The sequence below is a fragment of the Hylobates moloch genome, unplaced genomic scaffold (assembly GCF_009828535.3).
Source record: "Hylobates moloch isolate HMO894 unplaced genomic scaffold, HMol_V3 SCAFFOLD_8, whole genome shotgun sequence".
In the NCBI taxonomy this organism is placed as follows: domain Eukaryota; kingdom Metazoa; phylum Chordata; class Mammalia; order Primates; family Hylobatidae; genus Hylobates; species Hylobates moloch.
The window spans coordinates 89069648-89090028 of NW_026652283.1; the positions used below are offsets into that span (position 1 = coordinate 89069648).

A 20381-nucleotide genomic window follows, 5' to 3' on the forward strand; every position below is an offset into this window, starting at 1 on the left:
TCTATTATATATAAAATATATAAAATATATATAAAATACATAAAATATATATAAAATATATAAATATATATATAAATATATATATATATTTATGTGGAACTTGGAGACCCTGGCTAAACAGAAATGCATATCTTTAAACACTTAACTATGGAATACTCCTAAGATAAGCCAATATAGTTTCTTAAACAAGAGACTTCTAATATGTTTTCAGTGGTGTGCAAGTTCTTTACAATAACCTTACATTTTGGTTTTCATCTCATTGATCACCTAAAAAAGAGGCATGTTCTGGATTACCTGGGCCTTGGCCCCACAGCTGGGTGCTGCCGTGTGTGTAAGCTCTCCATTCTTATATCTGCATTTATATTTAGGGTGGTGCCAACATTTTTCTTAAATTGACAGTATTTAAAGTTTAATGCATATTTTCTCAAACTGGAGGTCTTCTAAAAATTCTTGAGGAATTTATTGAATTCTTCAGCTTAAGAAACACAAGGATAGAAATAAATGGAGAAGGGCCAGGCGCGGTGGCTCACACCTGTAATCCCAGCACTTTGGGAGGCTGAGGTGGGCAGATTATGAGGCCAAGAGATCGAGACCATCCTGGCCAGCATGGTGAAACCCTGTCTCTACTAAAAATACAAAAAAATTAGCTGGGTGTGGTTGTATGCACCTGTAATCCCAGCTACTCGGGAGGCTGAGGCAGGAGAATCGCTTGAACCTGGGAGGTGGAGACTGCAGTGAGCCGAGATTGCACCACTGCACTCCAGCCTGGCAACAGAGCAAGACTCAGTCTCAAATAAATAAATAAATAAATAAATAAATGGAGGTGAGATGATGGGGATATGAGTGGTGGGGGAAGAAGGTACAAGACATTTCTCACTGCTGAGCACACTGTGTGGGTGCACACTCTATAGGGCACTGTGCACGGGATGTCGCACTCAAACATCCCAGCAGTTCCGGAACTCTGTATTGATGAGGACAAAGGCTGAGTGCACTGTCCAAGGTCACACTAGTGGATGGCTGAGCTGAAGGTGACCTGACCCTGAAGGCCAAGCTCTTCTCTCACACCAAAACAAGACTGGATGCTCCAAATTAAACCGTGCTCGCTAAAAGGAAAACAGCAGAGCCACAAAGCAGGGAGAGAACCCAAGAGGCAAGGGGTTTAACCTCTTGTTTCAAAAAAGGGCTTAAGGGAGTGAGAAGATAATTTTTCTAGAATTCTTTCTGGAGATGAATACCCTGAGATTTCCTTAGAACACTGTCTTTACCTCAGTAATCCCAGTGAGCTGTGCACACTGAAATCCAGCCTACTGTAATTAAAAAATTTTTTTTCTCCTATTTAGCTTCATCATCTTCCTTATAAAAGCAACCCCAGTCTGAGAAAAAGTTTTTCACAGAGGCTGTCTTTCACCTGCCAGTTTGTTTCAGGAGGCAAAGGGCAGGCTAGGCTCTGGGCTTTCTCTACCTTTTAAAAAAGAGTCCAGATAAAGGATAACTTTCAACAGTCACATGTTAACATTTGTTGAGTATATCCTTGTGTCCTGGTGGCTCTCCTCATTCCTGTTGATGAAAGATACTGAATCTGACCTAAAAAACAAAGTTTCTGCAGCTTCCTTTTAGATTTTATTTTAGTAAACTTCAGAGAAAAGCTCCAGCTTACAGGTTAAACGACTCTAGGGCACTCAGTGTGGCAAATGTACATAGTTTTCCTTGCCAATCCTTTGGCACAGCTGTTCAGAGGCTGGAGACAAGCGGATGAGTTGTGGGGCTGCTGGACTCTGCTGCTGATCTGTCTCTCCCAGAGGACTTGGAACATTTCTGTCCCTGGTGTCTAAAGCTAGAAGTTTTCCCTCTTCCAATGCATTGCTGTTCACCTAAAACTAGTTTTATTCACATGCTGTGAATAAGGCATTTGTTTTCCTTATAATTGGTGTGATAACAGCACCCAGACACATACACAAATATACACCAAACCCCTGGCCAGTGTCACACAGTGGAAACGGAAAGACGCCATCTGGAATCTTATAGAAATTAATATTATAATACATTTCCTATTGCCTCAAAGAGAGTCTCTCAAGGTTCTCTCATGGAGAACCCACCATGTGGAAGGACCTGCCTGGTTGGTGGAATTGCACAGAAGGTATGGGGACTAACTACCTGGTGATGAATTTGGTGAAGGATGTTATGAAATCTTAGCACCAGGATGTCATCTGGAAGGCTTATTTTTTAGCTTTTATTATTACAGATCAGTTGCCTTGGTACATAGATTCCATGATTTCTGAGTCCTTTATATTATTACATTGATTTTAAAAAACAAACAAGTGTGAATCTAATCTGGAGCACATCTCCCAATCTAGGAACCAAAACCTCCTGACTTGGTATCCACCCCTCCTCTGTGTGTTTTCTCATTGTTAATCTCCTATCTGATGGAATTAGACTATGCTATTTGTTGAAAGGGCAACCACTTAGTCCCCAGAATTATGGCAATTCCATATAAAATATCTGGAAAATTGCTAGCCTGGGCTTTTCAGGTGAATGTTTACATGAGGAATGGGCAAATTTAACCCATTTATGCCTGAGGTTGCAATTTTTTGAATTTTTGCAATCAGACCTTGGCGATGACCTTGAGCAGTCAGATAAATAACTCCCACATGCTTAGCGTTCCAATAAGGGAACATTAGGCATAATTCAGACACAATTATTTTCATACTGGCCACAATTGTTCTGTTGCTTTGTGGAGAAATCTGTTAGGAATAAAGCAGCACTAACAGTGGGTTTCACTTTCGTTTTTTCTTTGACTCAGGATTGTGATAGGCATACACTAAGTTATGGGATCAATGGATTTGGGTGGTGATTCAGAACCTGGGCCTTAATGCCAGTGTGAGAGTCAGGGTCAGCAGGAGGATTTCCTGGCAATCACGTGATGACACACAGGGCAGGGGTTGGAGTGAAGCGACTGAGTGTGCTCTAGACCCCTTTCTCTTCATTGGCCCTGAATGACTTGCTATCCATTTGAATGAGCTGGGCTTGGGTCCCTGCCATATGGAATAGAGAACTCAACATTTTCTTTCATGGAATTGACATGGTTTTATTGCTACATACAAGTAAAAGCCATAGTTGATAGTTAGCCCTGCTATTTAGTATCTACCTAAAAGAAGGTCCCAAATAATTTAACTATTGCTACAATAAAGTGATCATTTTTGGTGGATAATCCTTAACATCCAACAGACTCATATTTAAAAATCCTATATAGAGAGGCTCCAGACAGGCTCCCAATACTCCCCAAGATTGAATATAAAACTTTGTTGCATTTATGCACATTGTTTTCCTCCCTAGAGAGAAGACCTAGAGCGGGCTTGTTCAACCCATGCCCCATGTGGCCCAGCACGACTTTGAATTGAGCCCAACACAAATTCATAAACTTTCTTAAAACATTACAAATTTTTTTTTTGCGATTTTTCTTTTAGCTCATCAGCTATCTTTAGCATTAGTATATTATGTGTGACCCAAGACAATTCTTCTTCTTCCACTGTGGCCCAGGGAAGCCAAAAGTTTGGATACCCTGACCTAGCATACTCATTAGGTCCTCAAAAGGGCCTATGATAAAAAGAAAATGTAAGAGGCACCATTTTTCAGCAAGTGTCTCATTTTCTAGACACGTTCTCTGCAACCAGTTTATCTTGGAAGGCACTCCTACTGATTCTTTTTCTCCAGGGGAATCAGTTGACAGACATGTGACTAAGATTTTTCTTCTGAGGGGTATTTGGTCACATCTGCTCTAAAGTCCTTCCAGGCTATTGTTTGTGCTTGCTGGGCTGCTGTGGACCTGGAGGTAAGTGGTGAGGAATGGGGGAGCAACTGTGCCTCAGAGCAGCTCTGCTTTCAGCCATATTATGATTTGTCTTCTCTTTATTTTTATTTTTGTGGGAGATACAACCTTTGGTACAAGTGAAAATGCACTCTGCTGCCTTCTCTTTAGATTTCATTTAAGGGAAGCTTCTATGCCTAAAAAGATTTGAAAATCAGGGTGGAGAATTGAAAGGCAGAGGGGAATGATTACCCTTTGGTCTGTGTACTGGAAATAATTCCAATACAGTTCTGAGTAGATTTTAAGGCCTTGCCTGGGGATATTCTCTTGGTACACTTCAGAGGCAGGCAAACCTTCTGGGAGCCCCAATGTTCTCAGGGGAATGTCACTACTACCTCCAACTCAGCTTACTGCCAACATGCATGCCTCACAAGCACTTGTCAGAGAGCATCCCCTCGAAGGCAGAGCTCCACAACACTCACAAAACAGGGAGGGGAGCCGTGGGGAGGCAGCCTTCCCCTGCTCTCCATATCCCCACACTTAATCCTGGAGCAGCCCAGACAGCAGAGGTCAGTGCATTTTGGCCCCTCATCAGCCTGACTTAATTGAACAGTGCCTGCTGTGAAGTATTGGCCAACACTGAGTAACATTATGAGAAGCAGCCTCCAGAGTGTGAATCCATGGGAGCAGTTTAGAGCAGGGGCTGCTGTGGTCTCCATCCTTTCCACAAGGATCCACAGGATGAGTTTCTCTTGGATTTCAGCTCCGAGAGCAGCATCCTTTAAGGAATGGATTTATTGTTCTACTAGAGCTTCCATGACTTGGGGAGCTGCTCATGTCACTCTCCTTCTATTGTCTTCTAGTAACTCAGAGACAAATTTTTGGTATCTCTCGCCTAAGATTCATTCCATCAATTTTGTGAACGATCATTACTCCTAGCTTCATCTTATCTTTCCTACTCTGGTTTTCCCTTTGTCCTCCTTTTCATCATTTTTTTTGAGACGGAGTCTCGCTCTGTCTCCCAGGCTGGAGTGCAGTGGCGCGATCTCGGCTCACTGCAAGCTCCGCCTCCCAGGTTCACGCCATTCTCCTGCCTCAGCCTCTCTGAGTAGCTGGGACTATAGGCACCCCCCACCACGCCCGGCTAATTTTTTTGTATTTTTAGTAGAGACGGGGTTTCACCGTGGTCTCCATCTCCTGACCTCGTGATCCGCCCGCCTCCGCCTCCCAAAGTGCTGGGATTACAAGCGTGAGCCACCGCGCCCGGCTGTAAGCCACTTTAAATTATTTCTGGAGCAAGGCATACACCTATTAAATAAATGAATATTTACAGATGACTAGGTATAAAGAACTGGTAGTTTCTCACTATGGCAAGACTCTTAACATATTTTTAAAGAATAATTAGAACCTAGAATGCTAGGTGGGAGAAAGTTTACCCCAAGAAAACAAGTTTCACTAATGAGTATAACAAAAAATGAAACATTGGAGGAAATTAAAACAGCAGCCTCCTGCGATCCTGAAGTCTCAATCAACAAAAAATCAGCAGGTTTCCATTTTAAAATGGTATCTGGCAAACATCTTGCACACAAAATTTCCACCATAACTGTGTGGGAAGATACAGAAAAAGATGAAAACCCACAACACTAAAAAGCAATTGAAGTCTGTTTGTTACCAGTAAATGAATGGCGAAATTTTTATTAAATACAAGGCTCACGAGTGCATCTGGAGATCCATTCACTCTCTACCTTTTCTAAGTAGTCACAATAATTGTTGACCCTCCTCCCAGTATTCTCTCAACCTCCAATCTTGGTCCAGAAATATTAAGATAAATGCTCACCGTAAGACAAAGCAAAACAAACACCAAACAAACAAAAACACAACAGTTGAGCCTTCTATTGTGGCAGTGGGACTTTTTAAGCATCCGAGGAGAAACTCACTTCCAACTCCCCTCGGTGCTTCCCTGTTTTATAGCTACTTAGAAAATGTATTTACTCTAAAATATTTAGGTGGGTAGGAGGAAGAACTAGCCATGGTACCATGTTGCATCCTGGGAGGTGTAGTGATAAAGTGTAAGCCCTGGGGTAGAGACTACAAAAACCATGCAAAGTGTGTGATGGTGTCTGTTGTTTCTAATTCATTCATTCATTATCTATATATTCAATACTGTGGCTAGGTTCTTAGCCATCTGATCAGAGAAGCATAATGTGAGGCAGTAAGTGTATAACAAAAATCCCCTATCTTAAGCTAGCAGAGTGGAAATTATTTGAGGGCATTAGATATTGGCAAACAGTGAGGGTGGGGATAGCATTATCCTCACTTAAGAACTGCTAACAGGAAAAGTTAATGTGGAACCCATGGAAAAATACAGCAGAGAGAAGGAAACAAGTTAGCCTAAAGGCATCATGTGAATTTTACTAACAACCAGGACACAGTGTCTGATAGCAGTTTTGCATTCTCATTAGAGTAATAATACAGATTTTCAATTAAGAGGTATAAAAAGCTATAAGAGTTCAGCACTTAGACTAAAAGACTACAGGATAAGGTGAAATGGGGAGACAAGACAAAAGACTGCAGAAAAACTGAAAACACTTAAGCAGACATAGACTTGCATTTGAAGTCTAGACTTACAGAATTACACTTGCATTAATTCTGCAACAGCAGAATTAATATTCAGGGGTTTTAGCCCATCTATGTCCATCAGGGGGTTGGGTTTAGGAGGATAGAAGAGTGTGTTCAGCAGTTTATGTTATGGATTGCATAGAGCAGGGGGTCCCCAACCCAGGGGCCACAGACTGATATTGGTCATTGGTCTGTTAGGAACCAGGCTGCGTAGCAGGAGGTGGGCAGCGGGTGAGCCAGCATTACCACCTGAATTCCGCCTCCTGTCAGATCAGGGGTGGCATTAGATTCTCAGAGTAGCGCGAACCCGATTGTGAACTGCACACATGAGGGATGAGACTTCTGCACTCATTATGAGAATCTAATGCCTGATGACCTGAGGTGGAACAGTTTCATCCTGAAACCATCCCTCACCTCCCACGACCTGCCGCAATCCATAGAAAAACTGTCTTCCACAAACTGGTTCCTGGTGCCAAAAAGGTTGGGGACCCCGGGCATAGAGGCTCAGTGTGCAAAGGTATGTGTCAAGTGAGTGAGGCCAGGGATAAGGTAGAGAATGTGAGAAAGGACTCCTGCTTTCAGCTGACCTTGTCTGCTAATCCTGGCCCATGAGGTGAAGCATCTAGCAGAGAGTGAGATGACAGATGTACTTTGCATCTCCTAACATGAGTCCCTCACAAGACTCTAAAAAGATAGGAATTAGGAAAACCACAGAACAATGAAGACAACAGTAAATAAGGGTGGAAAATTAGAGAAATGAAGGGAAATGAATGTGACCTTCAAGAGACAGGACCTTGTCTTATTAATGCCCAGAATAATGCATACATACACATGCAGTTTTGTCTCCAAAAAACAGAGAACATGTGTTCCTTCTAACCACACATAAAACATTCACAAAAACTGGCCGGGCGCAGTGGCTCACGCTTGTAATCCCAGCACTTTGGGAGGCCGAGGCGGGTGGATCACGAGGTCAGGAGATCGAGACAACGGTGAAACCCTGTCTCTACTAAAAATACAAAAAAAAAAATAAGCCGGGCGTGGTGGCGGGCGCCTGTAGTCCCAGCTACTCAGAGAGGCTGAGGCAGGAGAATGGTGTGAACCCGGGAGGCGGAGCTTGCAGTGAGCCGAGACTGCACCACTGCACTCCAGCCTGGGCGACAGAGCAAGACTCTGTCTCAAAAAAAAAAAAAAATTTTTTTTCACAAAAACTGATCATTTATTAAATCATAAAGGCAGTCTCAACAAATTCCCAACATTAGCAATTATGTAAGCCATATTCATTATTCATAATGCATACTAAAAATTAGTGACAAAACCAAAACAAAATGCAAAAACAAAGCAAAGTGTTATCCATCTCACTAACTTAATTTGATTAAAATGAGAATTACATTGGAAATGATCAATTACTTGGAAAAGTTTGACAATGGGCACATTGCATATCAAGGCTAGTGGGGTGGAAACAAAACTGAATTTGAGGGAAAATTCATTAGCTATATTGGAAATATATATGAAATATTTTACATATCAGAATATATAGAAAAACATGTATGAAAACAAGAAAGTAAAAAAGGAGACATTAATAAATATAAAAGTAGAAATTAACAGACTAGGAAGCAAAAATAAAAAATCCCTGGGATTAATGAATGAAAGTAACAGCTGGTTCTTCAAAAATACCAGTAAAAAAATAAGACCGATAAGTTCAAGTAAGAAAAGAGGGAATGATAGAGAATGAGAATGAGAGCAAGAGAGAGAAAAAAATCTATAAACCAGAGGATGCATAATTATAGTGCAGAGAAATTTTTTTTAAAACATGATGAGAATATTAGGTATAATATTATATCAATACATTTGAAAATCTAGATTAAATAGATGATTGCATATGAAAATGTAAATTACTAAAGTGGATTTAAGAAGAGTTACAAAATCTAAATAGTCTAACAACCAAAGAAGAAATCTATAAAGAAAGTAAAAGATCTGCGCCTATAAAGATGCAGCAGGCCTACATAGCTTAAAAGGTGAATTCTCCCAAACTTTCAGAAAATTATTATGTCATATAAAGTGTTCTAAAAATAATAGAAAATAGGAAATCCTTGCCATGTTCTTAGTATAACCTGATACCAAACTGAATGAGATAGCATCAAAATGGAAACCAACAAGTGGAATCTGGTTTTTATTAAAAAAACCATAATCAAGTAAAATTTATGCAACAAATGAAAAGATTATTCAAAATTGAGAAATCTGTTAATGTGATTTACAACATTAACAGATTATAGAAGAAAAAGCTGGCCAGGCACAGTGGCTCATGCCTGTAATCCCAGCACTTTGGGAGGCCAAGGTGGGAGGATTGCTTAAGCTCAGGAGTTCAAGACCAGCCTGGGCAACATGGCAAGACCCCATTTCTACAGAAAAATAAAAAGAAATAGCTGGGCATGGTGATGAACTCCTATAGTCCCAGCTACTTGGGAGGCTGAGGCTGGAGGATCTCTTGAGCACAGAAGGTCAAGGCTGCAGTGAGCCGTTGTGCCACTGCACTCCAGCATGGGTGACAGAACAAAACACTGTCTCAAAAATAAAGTAAAATGAAATAAAAAGAAAAAAGAAAAAGTCTACGATCATCTACTGCCAAAAAGCAGTCACATTCCTGATTTAAATTGTTTAGTAAGTTAGGAATAGATAATTTATCATTTTGATAGTATCTAATAAACTTAGAGCAAGCATCAAACTTAATAGTGAAACACTGGAAGCAGGTCACTAAGGGTAGCAGCAAGACAAAGGCAAGGTGCCAGATGTCATTACTATGTCACGGTGTAGCATAATTTGTCACCAATGCAATAAAACGAGAAAGAGAAATAAGTATGCATTACAGGAAAAGATAAGTGTCATTACTTGTTGACAATATGATTATCTATCTGGAATAGCTAAGATGATCACCCAAAATACTACTGGAACTGAGAAGAGAATCCATTAGGGAACTAAGTTATAAAATGTAAACATGAAATTAACAGTTTCTATACACCAGCAAAAAGCAATTCGAATATGTAATAAATAAAATCTCATTTACAGTATCGACACAATGTATAATTAAAAATTACTTGACAAGAAAAGTATAAGAGCTTTGAAAAAAATCTATAAAACTTCACTGAAAGTAAGTGGGAATAAGTACCACATTATTGATAGGAAAGGCTTAATATTACAGAGATATCAATTATTCTGAAGTAGATACATACATTTAATGCAATTCCAATCAAAATTTAAAAAGCCTTTTTTGCAACTTGAGCAGATTTTAACAAATCATTTAAGTGAAGGACTGAGAAAAGCCAAAATGCTTTTAGAAAATGATATCATCATTTTCTAAAAATCCACAACAGTGAAGAGAAGACCATCTACCAGATAGCAACATATATTATAAGGTTATTATAATTGAAATAAAATAGTATTTGTACAGGAATAGGGCTTCTAGATCAATGGAACAAAATAGAAAGTAAAAAAATAAAACAGGCTTATAGAAATAAAAGGTTAAAATATACTAAAGGGGCATCTGAAACCAGTGGATAAATGATAGATTATTTAATAATAATTTTGTGACAAATGCTTAATTTGAAGGTTAGATGTTATCACATATCACCCAGAAGGATAAAGTACAGATGGTCTAAAGGGCTAAACTGAAAATAGAAAACTACAAAGGATTAGGAAAAAATTGGAAAAAAATCCTTAACCCTTGCAAATTTAAGGCCTTAAGGCACCAAATACAAAAATAATAAAGGAAATAACTGATAATAACCAAAAATAATTGATAAATTATTATGAACAAAAAGTTTTGTGTGTAAAATATACTTAAGGCAAAAGAGACAAGAAGAGAATAGTTTCACGTGTAACCATGAAAGATCTGAAATCTATTATATAATTAGAAATAAAACTAATTCCTAAAAATCAGTAAGAAAAAGACAAATAGTCCAATAAAATAACAGATAAAAAAGTATAAATGTAAATTGCATATCAAGGCTAGTGGGATGGACAAAAGAAGAAAAGTGCAAATAGCTTTAAGCACAGGAAAAATTGCTCAATTTCAGTAGTAATTATGAAAATGTTAGCCAAAGAGGATTTTTTTCTTCACATAAAATTGGCAAAAACTTAGCAGACTGACAACACTATTGTTGACAACATGAGAGAACATACTCACACTGTTACGGCTATGTAAATTGCTATGAAGTTTTGGGAGCTTAATTTGGCAAGTCTATTTTAAAATTAAAGACCCATATACTCCTCCAATCAGCAGTTCCACTTCTTGTACTTTTATAAAGAGGTTTGTGCTACAATACTCTCTGCGGTATTGTTTATAAAATCAAAACATTGAAAAAGTCTTTAAATATCCTATTATCCGGGGTACTGTTTATAAAATCAAGACATTGAAAAAGTCTTTAAATACCCATCATTATGGAACAGTGGTGAACCAAGGGGGTCAAGGTGTTGGAAGCCACTGAACCAGGCGGGAAGAGTATGTTATCACTAGCATTGCTTAGAATTGTCTGGACATGGTGCAAGATGAAAATAAGACCGACTTTTATTGGATCTATTATTGTTTTAACATTCTCCACAGACAATGCATCCCCTATTGCACAACCTGGATAGACTCCTATAACCCCCACAGTCCCCCCTTGATACACCATCTCAGTGTAATCTTTTGCAGGTTGAATGCCTAGGTCTGTGTGCCTTGTAACCTTGGGTCCTCCGGTTTTTGGGTGTGCACTGTGAAAAAAAAGTACCCACTTGTTACTGTTGCACCCTCAGTTCTTACTGTTTCAAAAAGTTCCCGGGAAAAGCTCAGTCCAGGAAGAACAAAAACTGGCTGGATCCCAGAGATGCCTGAGTTGGAGATGAGCTTTGGTGAACTTTCCTCATTACCATACTACAGGCCCCTCCCAGGGAGGAGCTTATTCCCCATTTTCTATACGGGCTACTATGTAGAAGCATGATGGGCAACTGCACCAGTGCTATTTTGTCTCCACCTCTATATACAATGACTCAGCTAAGCAGCCCAAGAAAAGCCCTGTTTTCACCATTGTTTGGGGAGGCGCTGCTTTGAGGAGCTATCCCCAGTGTCCTTCTTACTTGTTGCAGGTAATAAAATCCTCTCCTTAATCCTCCTTGGTTTTGGTCATCGGACTGTTTTTGAACTCACCTGTTGTTGTGGGTAACATGGTGACACCTCGGTGACACCTCTATCACTTACTGTTAGGAGAAAGCAGTGGAAACATATGGATAGCATGTTGCCAATTTTGCTAAAACACAGATACATTTACTGAACTATATTTCTAAATGTACTTTATGTATGAATGCACAAGATCTGCATGGATTCACACCAAATGCACTTGCAGTCATTTTGGTGGAGATGACAGGGATTTAGGGTTGTGGTCAAGGGGAATTACATCTGTATGTTTTACGTATTTTTTACATTATATTATATTCACTTATTTATATAATTAAAAAGTAAATAACTTAAATAAATATAAATATATATGACATATATATGTCATATATATATATACATGAAGAAAACTGCCCCAGTAAATGAAATCAAAGGGAGAATTAGAAAGGTGAGGGACTGGTGCAGTGGCTTATGCCTGTAATCCTGCACTTTGGGAGGTTGAAGTAGAAGGATCATTTGAGCCCAGGAGCTTGAGACCAGCCTGGGCAACACAATGAGACTCTGCGTTAAAAATAATGATCATAATAATTAACCAAAAAACAAAACAAAACAAAACAAAAAAAAAACCCATCGGGGTTTTGATGTCTCTGGAAGTGCAGCACCATCCCCACCTAGTGGAGAGGAGTGGGCACTGCCACTTGCTCAAGGTCACTCCCCGGGAGGCAGAGGCAGTGCCTCTTCTCTATCAATGCCTTGCAAAGATTAGCAGTAGAAGACAAATTTCAAACCACTTCAGAATAAATAGTAAGCTAGTTGAGGTGGAGACGTGACATTTTACACCTGCAAGTGAATCATGCAGACAAACCCTCAAGAGTATCCCTTGATGTAAGTCATTCCATGTTTCTGGACAACAGTCTCCACTTGAGCTAGACAATAATGATTCACACTTGAACCAAACTTTTTACTTTTATTCTATGATCATAACAATCCCATGAGACAGATTTTTAATGATCTTCTGTTTTACGTGGGAGAAAATGAAGGCTTGGACTAAATAAAAGACCTTTTCTAGGCAATATGTTAGCAGGTCAATCAGAATTGATACCAAATTCTATGACTTGAGGACCTGAGTCCTCAATTGTCTTCATGGGGGCCTCAGGACCAGGGATGTGGCTGAGGCATTCATAGAAGATCTTGTAGAAAACACTGGTGAAATCTTGGACCATATCTTTGGACCTGCATGAGTTGTCTGCAGCCACAGGGGACAGTTTCTGGCCAAACTAAGAGTATAGGTAATGGCAGCTGGGCTCCGCAAGGTTTGGTATTGAGCTCACAGTGATGTGCAGGTCTTCACCAGAAGAGGTGGAGGCAAGGGCAAGGGCATAGCACAATCAAAGGCACAGGGCTAGGAATGAGCAGGATGTATTTAGAGAATATAAAGTTAGTCTGGTTGGGAGCCCAGGAATTATCTGAAATTGTAAGCAAAACCATTTGTGCATGTGTGAGTGTGTGTGTATACAAGTGCATTTTTAAAGGGAGAAAATTCGTGGCTTTAATCACATTTTTCTTGAACTAAACTATGTGGGAAGAACTACTGAAGATCCGGAGAAGGGGTCTGATGTGGACTAAAGAATCACAGAATATTGAAATAATGTTTACTGAGACCTAGTATCACATCTCAGACAGAGCTTAGCTCTTTATAAACATCTCTTTCACTTGTCACGAACACCCTTTGAGGTAGGTTCTAATATCATCTTCGTTTTACAGATGAGGAAACTGAGAACTAGAGAAATGCCTTGCCCAAGGCCACACAGTTGGACCTGAACCCAGGCAGTCTGACTCTAGATCCCTCACCCTAAACCCAAGGCCAGTGGCCCTCAAACTTGAGTGCACAGTAGAATCATCAGGAGGGCTTGTTAAAACAGACACGGCTGGGTCCCATGCCCAGAATCTCCAATTTGGCAGATTTCTAATGAGTTCCCTGGTGGTGCTGATGCTGCTGGTCTGGGGGCCACACTCACAAACCACACTTTGAATTCTAGGCTGTCATCTCCAAAGAGGATGTGGAGTCCCAAAAGTTGATGTGACCTGTCTAGAGTCACTCAGCTACTTAGCAGCAAAACCAAGATGAGAATCTCAGTCTGCGGATTCCAAACCCAGGACTCTATGCCACTTGTGCTTGGAGTAGGGCACATCCTACCTAAAGAGTGTGTGTGCATTTGCACTCATGCACTTCCATTACCTGATGTGTGTCCAGATCCCGGAGCTGGGCGCTGGGGGAAGATGGTTCTTTGCTTGGCTCTTCTGAGCCCAGCCGGGCTCTTCTCCACCTCCTGGCCCGCCGGTCTGTGGTGTAGGGGGACTCCTCTGGCTCGCTGCTGTCCGAGGTCTCCCTGCTGGCCACCTGGGGGTTGAAGTTCACGTCCAGCTCTCCATGCAGGCGCATCTTCTCAGCTGCAGGGTTCCTGGGGGCCTTCCTCTGCAACCAGGACAGTCTGGCCTGGTGCCCAACTTCTCGGGAAGAGCCCGCGGAGGAGGTCTCTGAGTCAGAGCACATGGCCTCAGGGTTGGGGGAGATTGCAGAGGATGGGGAGGCAGCTATGGGGCCTTGGTCAGAGCTCTGGGCCTGTGTGGGCTGAGGCTGGGGGTTCCCGGGCAGGGCCCGGGACCTGGGACACAACTTGCTCAAGGCCTCACTCCAGTCAAAGTCTTCCTCGCTATCGGAGCCCATCTCATCGTAGGCAGATGCCACACTGGAGGCCACCTCCAGGGACTGAAACGTCCCGCTCTTAGGTTTGGCCAGTAGTCGGGTGGGGGGTGGAGCGCCATCCTTCAGGGCCACCCAGTTCCCGTCGGGGCTCTGCAAAACTGGGGCCAGGTCTGTGGATGGAGAGGATAGAGAAAGCAGAGAGGGGCTGTTACCATTTTAATGCAAGATGAAGTTGCCACTTTTTACCTCCCCAAGAGTGGCTTGTGGGGCTATTGGAGAACAGTTGCCTTTAGGAAGCCCAGGAAGGCAAACCCAATTGGTGGGCAGAGTTCAAAGTTCCCCAAGGAATCTCTTGAAAGCTCAAAGGGTCCCAGTGCTTCACAGATGGAGAGAAACTTGGAAATCTGGCTCCTATTTCAGTCTACCAGGGTTGACACCATCTCAGTCTCCTCAGCACTGCCCCACTCCTGCCCCAGGCTTGCCTGGAAGGGAGGGGAGAGGGCTGCAGTTGGCAGTACCAGCTTCTGGCTCTTTGACCTTGTCTTTTGGATCCTTAGTTTCCCCTCACTGATGGGAAACAATTCCACCACCTGCCCTGGCAGACCTCAGAGGTTAACACATCTGCTCTTGGCCCTTTTATAGATCCTACTTCGTAACAGTCTCCTGAGATAGGCATATAGGTCTATTTTTAACTCAAGGAACATGCCTCACTCTGGGAAGGACTTGAGGCCAAATAACTTTGGTATTTCCAATCTCATTTTACGGATGAGGAAATGAAGATGAGTGAAGTTAAATAACTTGTTAAAGGTCACAGAGCTGCTAACTTGTAGAGTGAGGACGAGGTGCATCTTCTACCTGACTCCAAGGCAGCTCTGGGCTATAGATTGTGCCATGGAAGTCCTTGGCCAGCTGCAGAGCACCATGCAAGGGCAGCTGGAGCAGTTCTCAGGCTGTGACTATGGTCTGGAGTGGTCTAAACTGGGCTCAGGTCTGCCCAGAGCATGGTCCCAAGGATTGATCTGCATGCTAGGGGTGGATTGGTAAAAGTTGTTTTGTCTTGTTTAAGGCAAACAGGAAAATGCTTTCTTCCTATGTGTCTGTGGGGTGGGAATAAGATGACATTCTGCTCCTTTAGCTATTCGTACTTGGCCCAGGACTGAGGTCTCAGGCACAGCAGTTGCCAGCAGGAGCTGTCTTTTTTTTTTTGAGACAGAGTTTCACTCTTGTTGCCTGGGCTGCAGTGCAATGGCACGATCTTGGCTCACTGCAACCTTCACCTCCCAGGTTCAAGCGATTCTCCTGCCTCAGCCTCCTGAGTAGCTGGGATTACAGGCACATGCCACCACGCCCGGCTACTTATGCATTTTTAGTAGAGACGGGGTTTCACCATGTTGGCCAGGCTGCTCTCGAACTCCTGACCTCAGGTGATCCGCCCACCTCAGCCTCCCAAAGTGCTGGGATTACAGGCGTCAGCCACAGCGCCCAGCCTTTTTTTTTCTTTTAACCAGGATGTTGCAGGGTTGCCTAGGGGCAGAGATGAGGACCCCAGGGCTTTGAAGAAACCATTCCCCAGTATGTGTGTGGACATCTGCTTCGGGGCTTAAGGCCTGCAGCAGCCACAGCCCTGCTGCAGTAGGACTCTGAGGCAGGGTCTTACTTTATGCTAGTTAAAACACACAGGTTTTCTACCAGTTAAACTGCTACTGCTCCACATAATGAAATGAAAGTTATCAGTATTTCACAGTGCTGCCCACGGAGCATTGTACCTGCTAAGCCTGTTTCAGAACCATAGCCTTAGGGGAATTCAGATGTTGGTGAAACATATGTTTTCAACAGCGACCCAGTTCCACTTCCACTGCCTGACTGCAGCTCAGATTGGCAGGACATCGAGTTATTTTTATTTTGAGAGTCAGGAAGTGGGGCTTTCGCTGACGAGGAGGACACTGGGCCCCGGCAGTGGGCTGATATAAGCAGGGGCCTCCAAGAAGCCTGAGACCACGCACCTGCCTTTCTCTGCTGCTCTTGCCTTCAGTGTCCCTCTCCACCACTTTCGTGTAGTAAAGCCCTAGTGACCCTACAACACCTCATCCCACTGGTGGGAACGGCCTTTTCCTGGAGGACATTCTCACCTCCCTGCTGGACATGGCCTGTCCTCTCTGAGCTCTCCTGGTGTGAGGGCCTGGTTGGCTCATTCCTCGTTCTTCCATGTGTTCAAGCTGTCACACACCTGCTGAGTGTGAGGACAAGGTCCCTGAGGCAGGGCCTGGATCTCGAGCATCTCTTTATCCTTACAAGAAAATTAGCCTGCTCTGTCCCAGAGCCAGTTTGTGCAGTGGAAAGACCAGTGGTCTTGAAGCCAGAGGTCCGGGAGGAAGCCCCACTCAGCACCTGGCAGCTATGTGATCCTCTGTGCCTCAGTTCTCTGACTGGTGAAAAAGGGCATAGCTAATACCTCACTGGGTTGTCAGAGGACTGCACGAGGGGATGCTCGTGAGTGTGTTACACATGCCTGCTCAGAGAGGAAATTAATTCCTGATGGCTCCTTTCCCCTTGTCTATAAATGAAGGAGGCTGCTTTAGTGTAGGATAAAGAACAAGAGCTTTGGATTCAAGCAGATGCAGGACTGATCCCCAGCTACTGAATTTACTAGCAGGTGACCTTGGTTAGAGAACACCCCTGGGCCTACTTCCTTGCCCAACAGTGGGGTCAGTGTGACCCACCTTTGGCTGTCACTAGAATTATTATGAGATAACACATATAAAGCATCAGTCCTAGTGCCTGCTATACTTAGGGCCCTGAGCTATTTTTAGCTTATATCTGTTGAATCGGATTTAGCATTAGTACTTAACACCTGGTTATGAATTAACACCCATGCACTCCATATGTATGTATACAGAAAATATATATGTATCTGATAGTCGTTATTCAGTGTGACATATTACTATCTATACAACAACACTATTTTCATTGACAATGGAATTATTCAGAAGAGTGGCTCACTAGGGTTGTTATTACCATTTATTATTGGGCTCTACCTGTGGTTGTGGTAATAGCAGGTCTTTTGAGAAAAATATTTCTATTTTGCTGGCATTTCCTAATGCTGTGTCCGGGGATTGTCAGTCAGGTGGTAAGGGATTCTCAGGAATGCTCAGGCTCTCAGTGAATCTATGCATGGCTAGTAAGTAGTTATATTGATTTCTCCTGCAGCAGGCTCTGTGGGTGCCCTACCCCAAACCTTGGCCCTCACCACTTCAGTGTATGCCAGCTGGACTTCCAATTGCCAGCACTTGCAAGTCTTCACTTGAGGCTTGCTCTGGCTACTAGAGCCTGTGTTGCCTGCCCCAGGGGCGGGGTAGAAGTACCCAGGATTCATCACCTCCTGGGAGCAGCCCTCAACCAATGAGTAGGGGAGCTGGTGGCTAAGTATCCCAGCTCTTCTGCTTGCCAGGCAGGTGAGTCTTCTATACTGGCTCCCAGAGTCCCCAGTGGGGTCAAGCTCCAGCCACCCACAGTGGCCATCTGCTCAGTAACAAGTCATTTATTGCCTGATTTTCTTTCCTTGTCTCACATTTCTACCTCCCTCCCTGTGTGTCTTCTGGGCTCACCTCCCAAATAAACTATAGGTCTTCAGATTCTCATACTAGGTTCCGCTTCTGGTGGGAGTCAAACCAAGATGCCCACATGATGCAAAGTGGACTCCGAGCATGGCTGTGGAGCACTCACTCTGAGAAGAAAGGAAAAGTCCTCTGGGCCTTCTAATCTGTCACTGAGGCTGCTCTCTGGACCATGTTTCAAGACTTGACTTATACATCAGTCCTCAATTGCATATGCTTGGACTTCCTTCCTTGAGAAGCTGGCTATTCTGTTCTCTGAGCTTTGCCAAAAAGCTTTCATTTCTTAACACTCAAACTATATTATAGTTTATTTTCTTGGTTGTCTACCCTACGCCTCAATCCTGATCATGAGCTCCCTGAGGGCAGAGTCATGTCTTCTTCACTGCTATGCCCCAAGCCCCTGGCCAACTTTGCGTCCCATCCTGGGCACATGAAGACTACTTGTTAATGAATACAGGCACCAAAGGCTGTAGGGGCGACGGGGCTCCTTGAGCAGCTCTCAATGAGCCCTTCTGTCTGCAGCTTCTCCTGGGGCCCTGGGAGGAATCCAGAGGAGGTGACCCTTGATAATGCCACTCAGGGCTGGCTCTAGGGTTGACCACGTTATAAATGTGGTCCCTGAGCTCCAACACTCACTACATGGTGAGATGGCATTTGGCCCATTGCCAGCTCTCCTTCTCCTGCTTTTTTACACCCCCAGGTTGCCTCATGCCTCTTTGGAAGCTAGAAGTTGACCAACTTTTCCCTCAGCAAACTTTTACTTTTTAGCAAAAACACAGATGGCTCCCTGAATACCAAACCATGTGAAAACTTTGGTGGTTGTTGAGCAGCATCATCAAAGCTGCACCTGTGCTCCAATACCACAGTCTCTCGGTCCATCAGGAACACCCCTTGGGGATCCTGCTCCCTCTTCCTCTTTCTCCAAATTCCTGCTCTTCCATTATTGTGCAGACAACTAACTCTCACTGAGTGATCCCAGAGCAGTGACAATTCCCCGATCTTTATTTCCCCAACACTGAGCACACGCAGCGTATAGAGTAAATGCCCAATCAAGGCTTATAAAGTGAAAATGCATTTGGGGGAAACCTATTAACTGCTATAGGCACCGTCAAGACTGAAAGTGGAGTTACTGTGGTTTACCCAAATCACAGTGCCCCTAAGACTGACCCCAACTGTGCACTAACAGGCTCCTGAATCAACCCTTCTCCTGAGGCATAAACACAACTGCTAAATATAGCCCAGTGGGCACTTTCTAAGATGACCTCCACCTCCAGAACTCCTCTATTTGATGTTTCTGCCCAACTGAGACTGAGCAATGCCTGTAGGAATAATTTGCTTCCTGCTAAACATTTCAGACATCCCTCAAGACCTCTGAGGCTGGCATGGACAGTTTAGCATGTCAAGGGCTAAAAATTCCTCAGAAAACCAGAAGTTTTCCACCCAAGTCCTTTTTAAAAAATTTTAAATCTTTATCCTGAGAGATGCATAGAGTTTTGAGCAGGATGTGAAATCTTTTTTTGGGTGTGTGATGCTGTGGAACTAAGTTTTATGTTTATATACAATTGAAAAACTACCTATGGGTGCCTAATTTTACAGAAAATTATGTACAAAATCATGTTTTGAAAACAAAATTCCTTTGCAAATTTATGAATGCTCATAATCCAGTTGGAAAGTATTTTGTGAAATAGAGCATCTTGTAGTTGTTTTTATAATATCCCACACATTGATCACTTTGCAAGTCTGAATTTTGAAATGATGTTGTTTGTTTTTATGGTAGAGAAGAGACACTTATAATGCAGTAGTTGAAAGCCTGTAAACTGGAGTCATGATGTTTGGATTTGAGGACCAGCTCTGCCTACGTTGGCTGTGGGGTCTTGAACAAGTCACTTAACTTCCCTGTCCATCAATGTTCTTATCTGCAAAACAAAATAATGACAGTGTCTGGTAATGCTGCTGGAGGAAAAAATAAAATAGTGCCTACATATGGACTCTGTATGTTTTAAAGTGATTTTAGAAAGCTAGATATTGTGTACTGAAGTTCTATTACGTGGTATTCTCATGTGCTCTGTGGAATCTAACAGTCCGTTTTCTGTGTGCATTTGCAATCCATAAAGAAGGAGAGAGAAGTGAGAAAATGAGGAATAAGAGAGAGAGCGAGAATATGAATGAATATGAATAGACTGGGAGGGCAGAGGGAGGAAAGAAAGGCATATCTAGAAAAGAAAAATGCACTTAAAAAACAAAAACAAACACCATATACATAAGTAAAGAAACGATCACATGCTTCAGAATTTCTGCAATGTCATGGCACTGCAGTTTCTACTGATAGGTACTAAAATGTTAAGATAAAAATAATCTCTTTTGGTAAATCTTTAGAATGGCAGTTAAAAATATTTAATGTTTTCTATTCTTTGCACTGTGATAACAATGGATTTTGTTTCTATAGTTGTTGGTTAAATCTTTTCCCTGTTAGAGTAGAAATAATAGCAC

The 20381-nt window shown here is 42.5% G+C and overlaps 1 protein-coding gene across 3 annotated transcripts in view; it reads right to left on the reverse strand.

Moving 5' to 3' along the window:
- MYRIP (myosin VIIA and Rab interacting protein) overlaps positions 1-20381 on the reverse strand; it is a 475698-nt gene that overhangs the window by 70876 nt on the left and 384441 nt on the right. For all 3 annotated transcript variants that reach the window (XM_058441971.1, XM_032161998.2, XM_032161999.2), the window contains one exon: positions 13810-14447. In XM_058441971.1, the coding sequence (XP_058297954.1) occupies positions 13810-14447 (638 nt within the window). The remainder of the gene's footprint in view (positions 1-13809; positions 14448-20381) is intronic.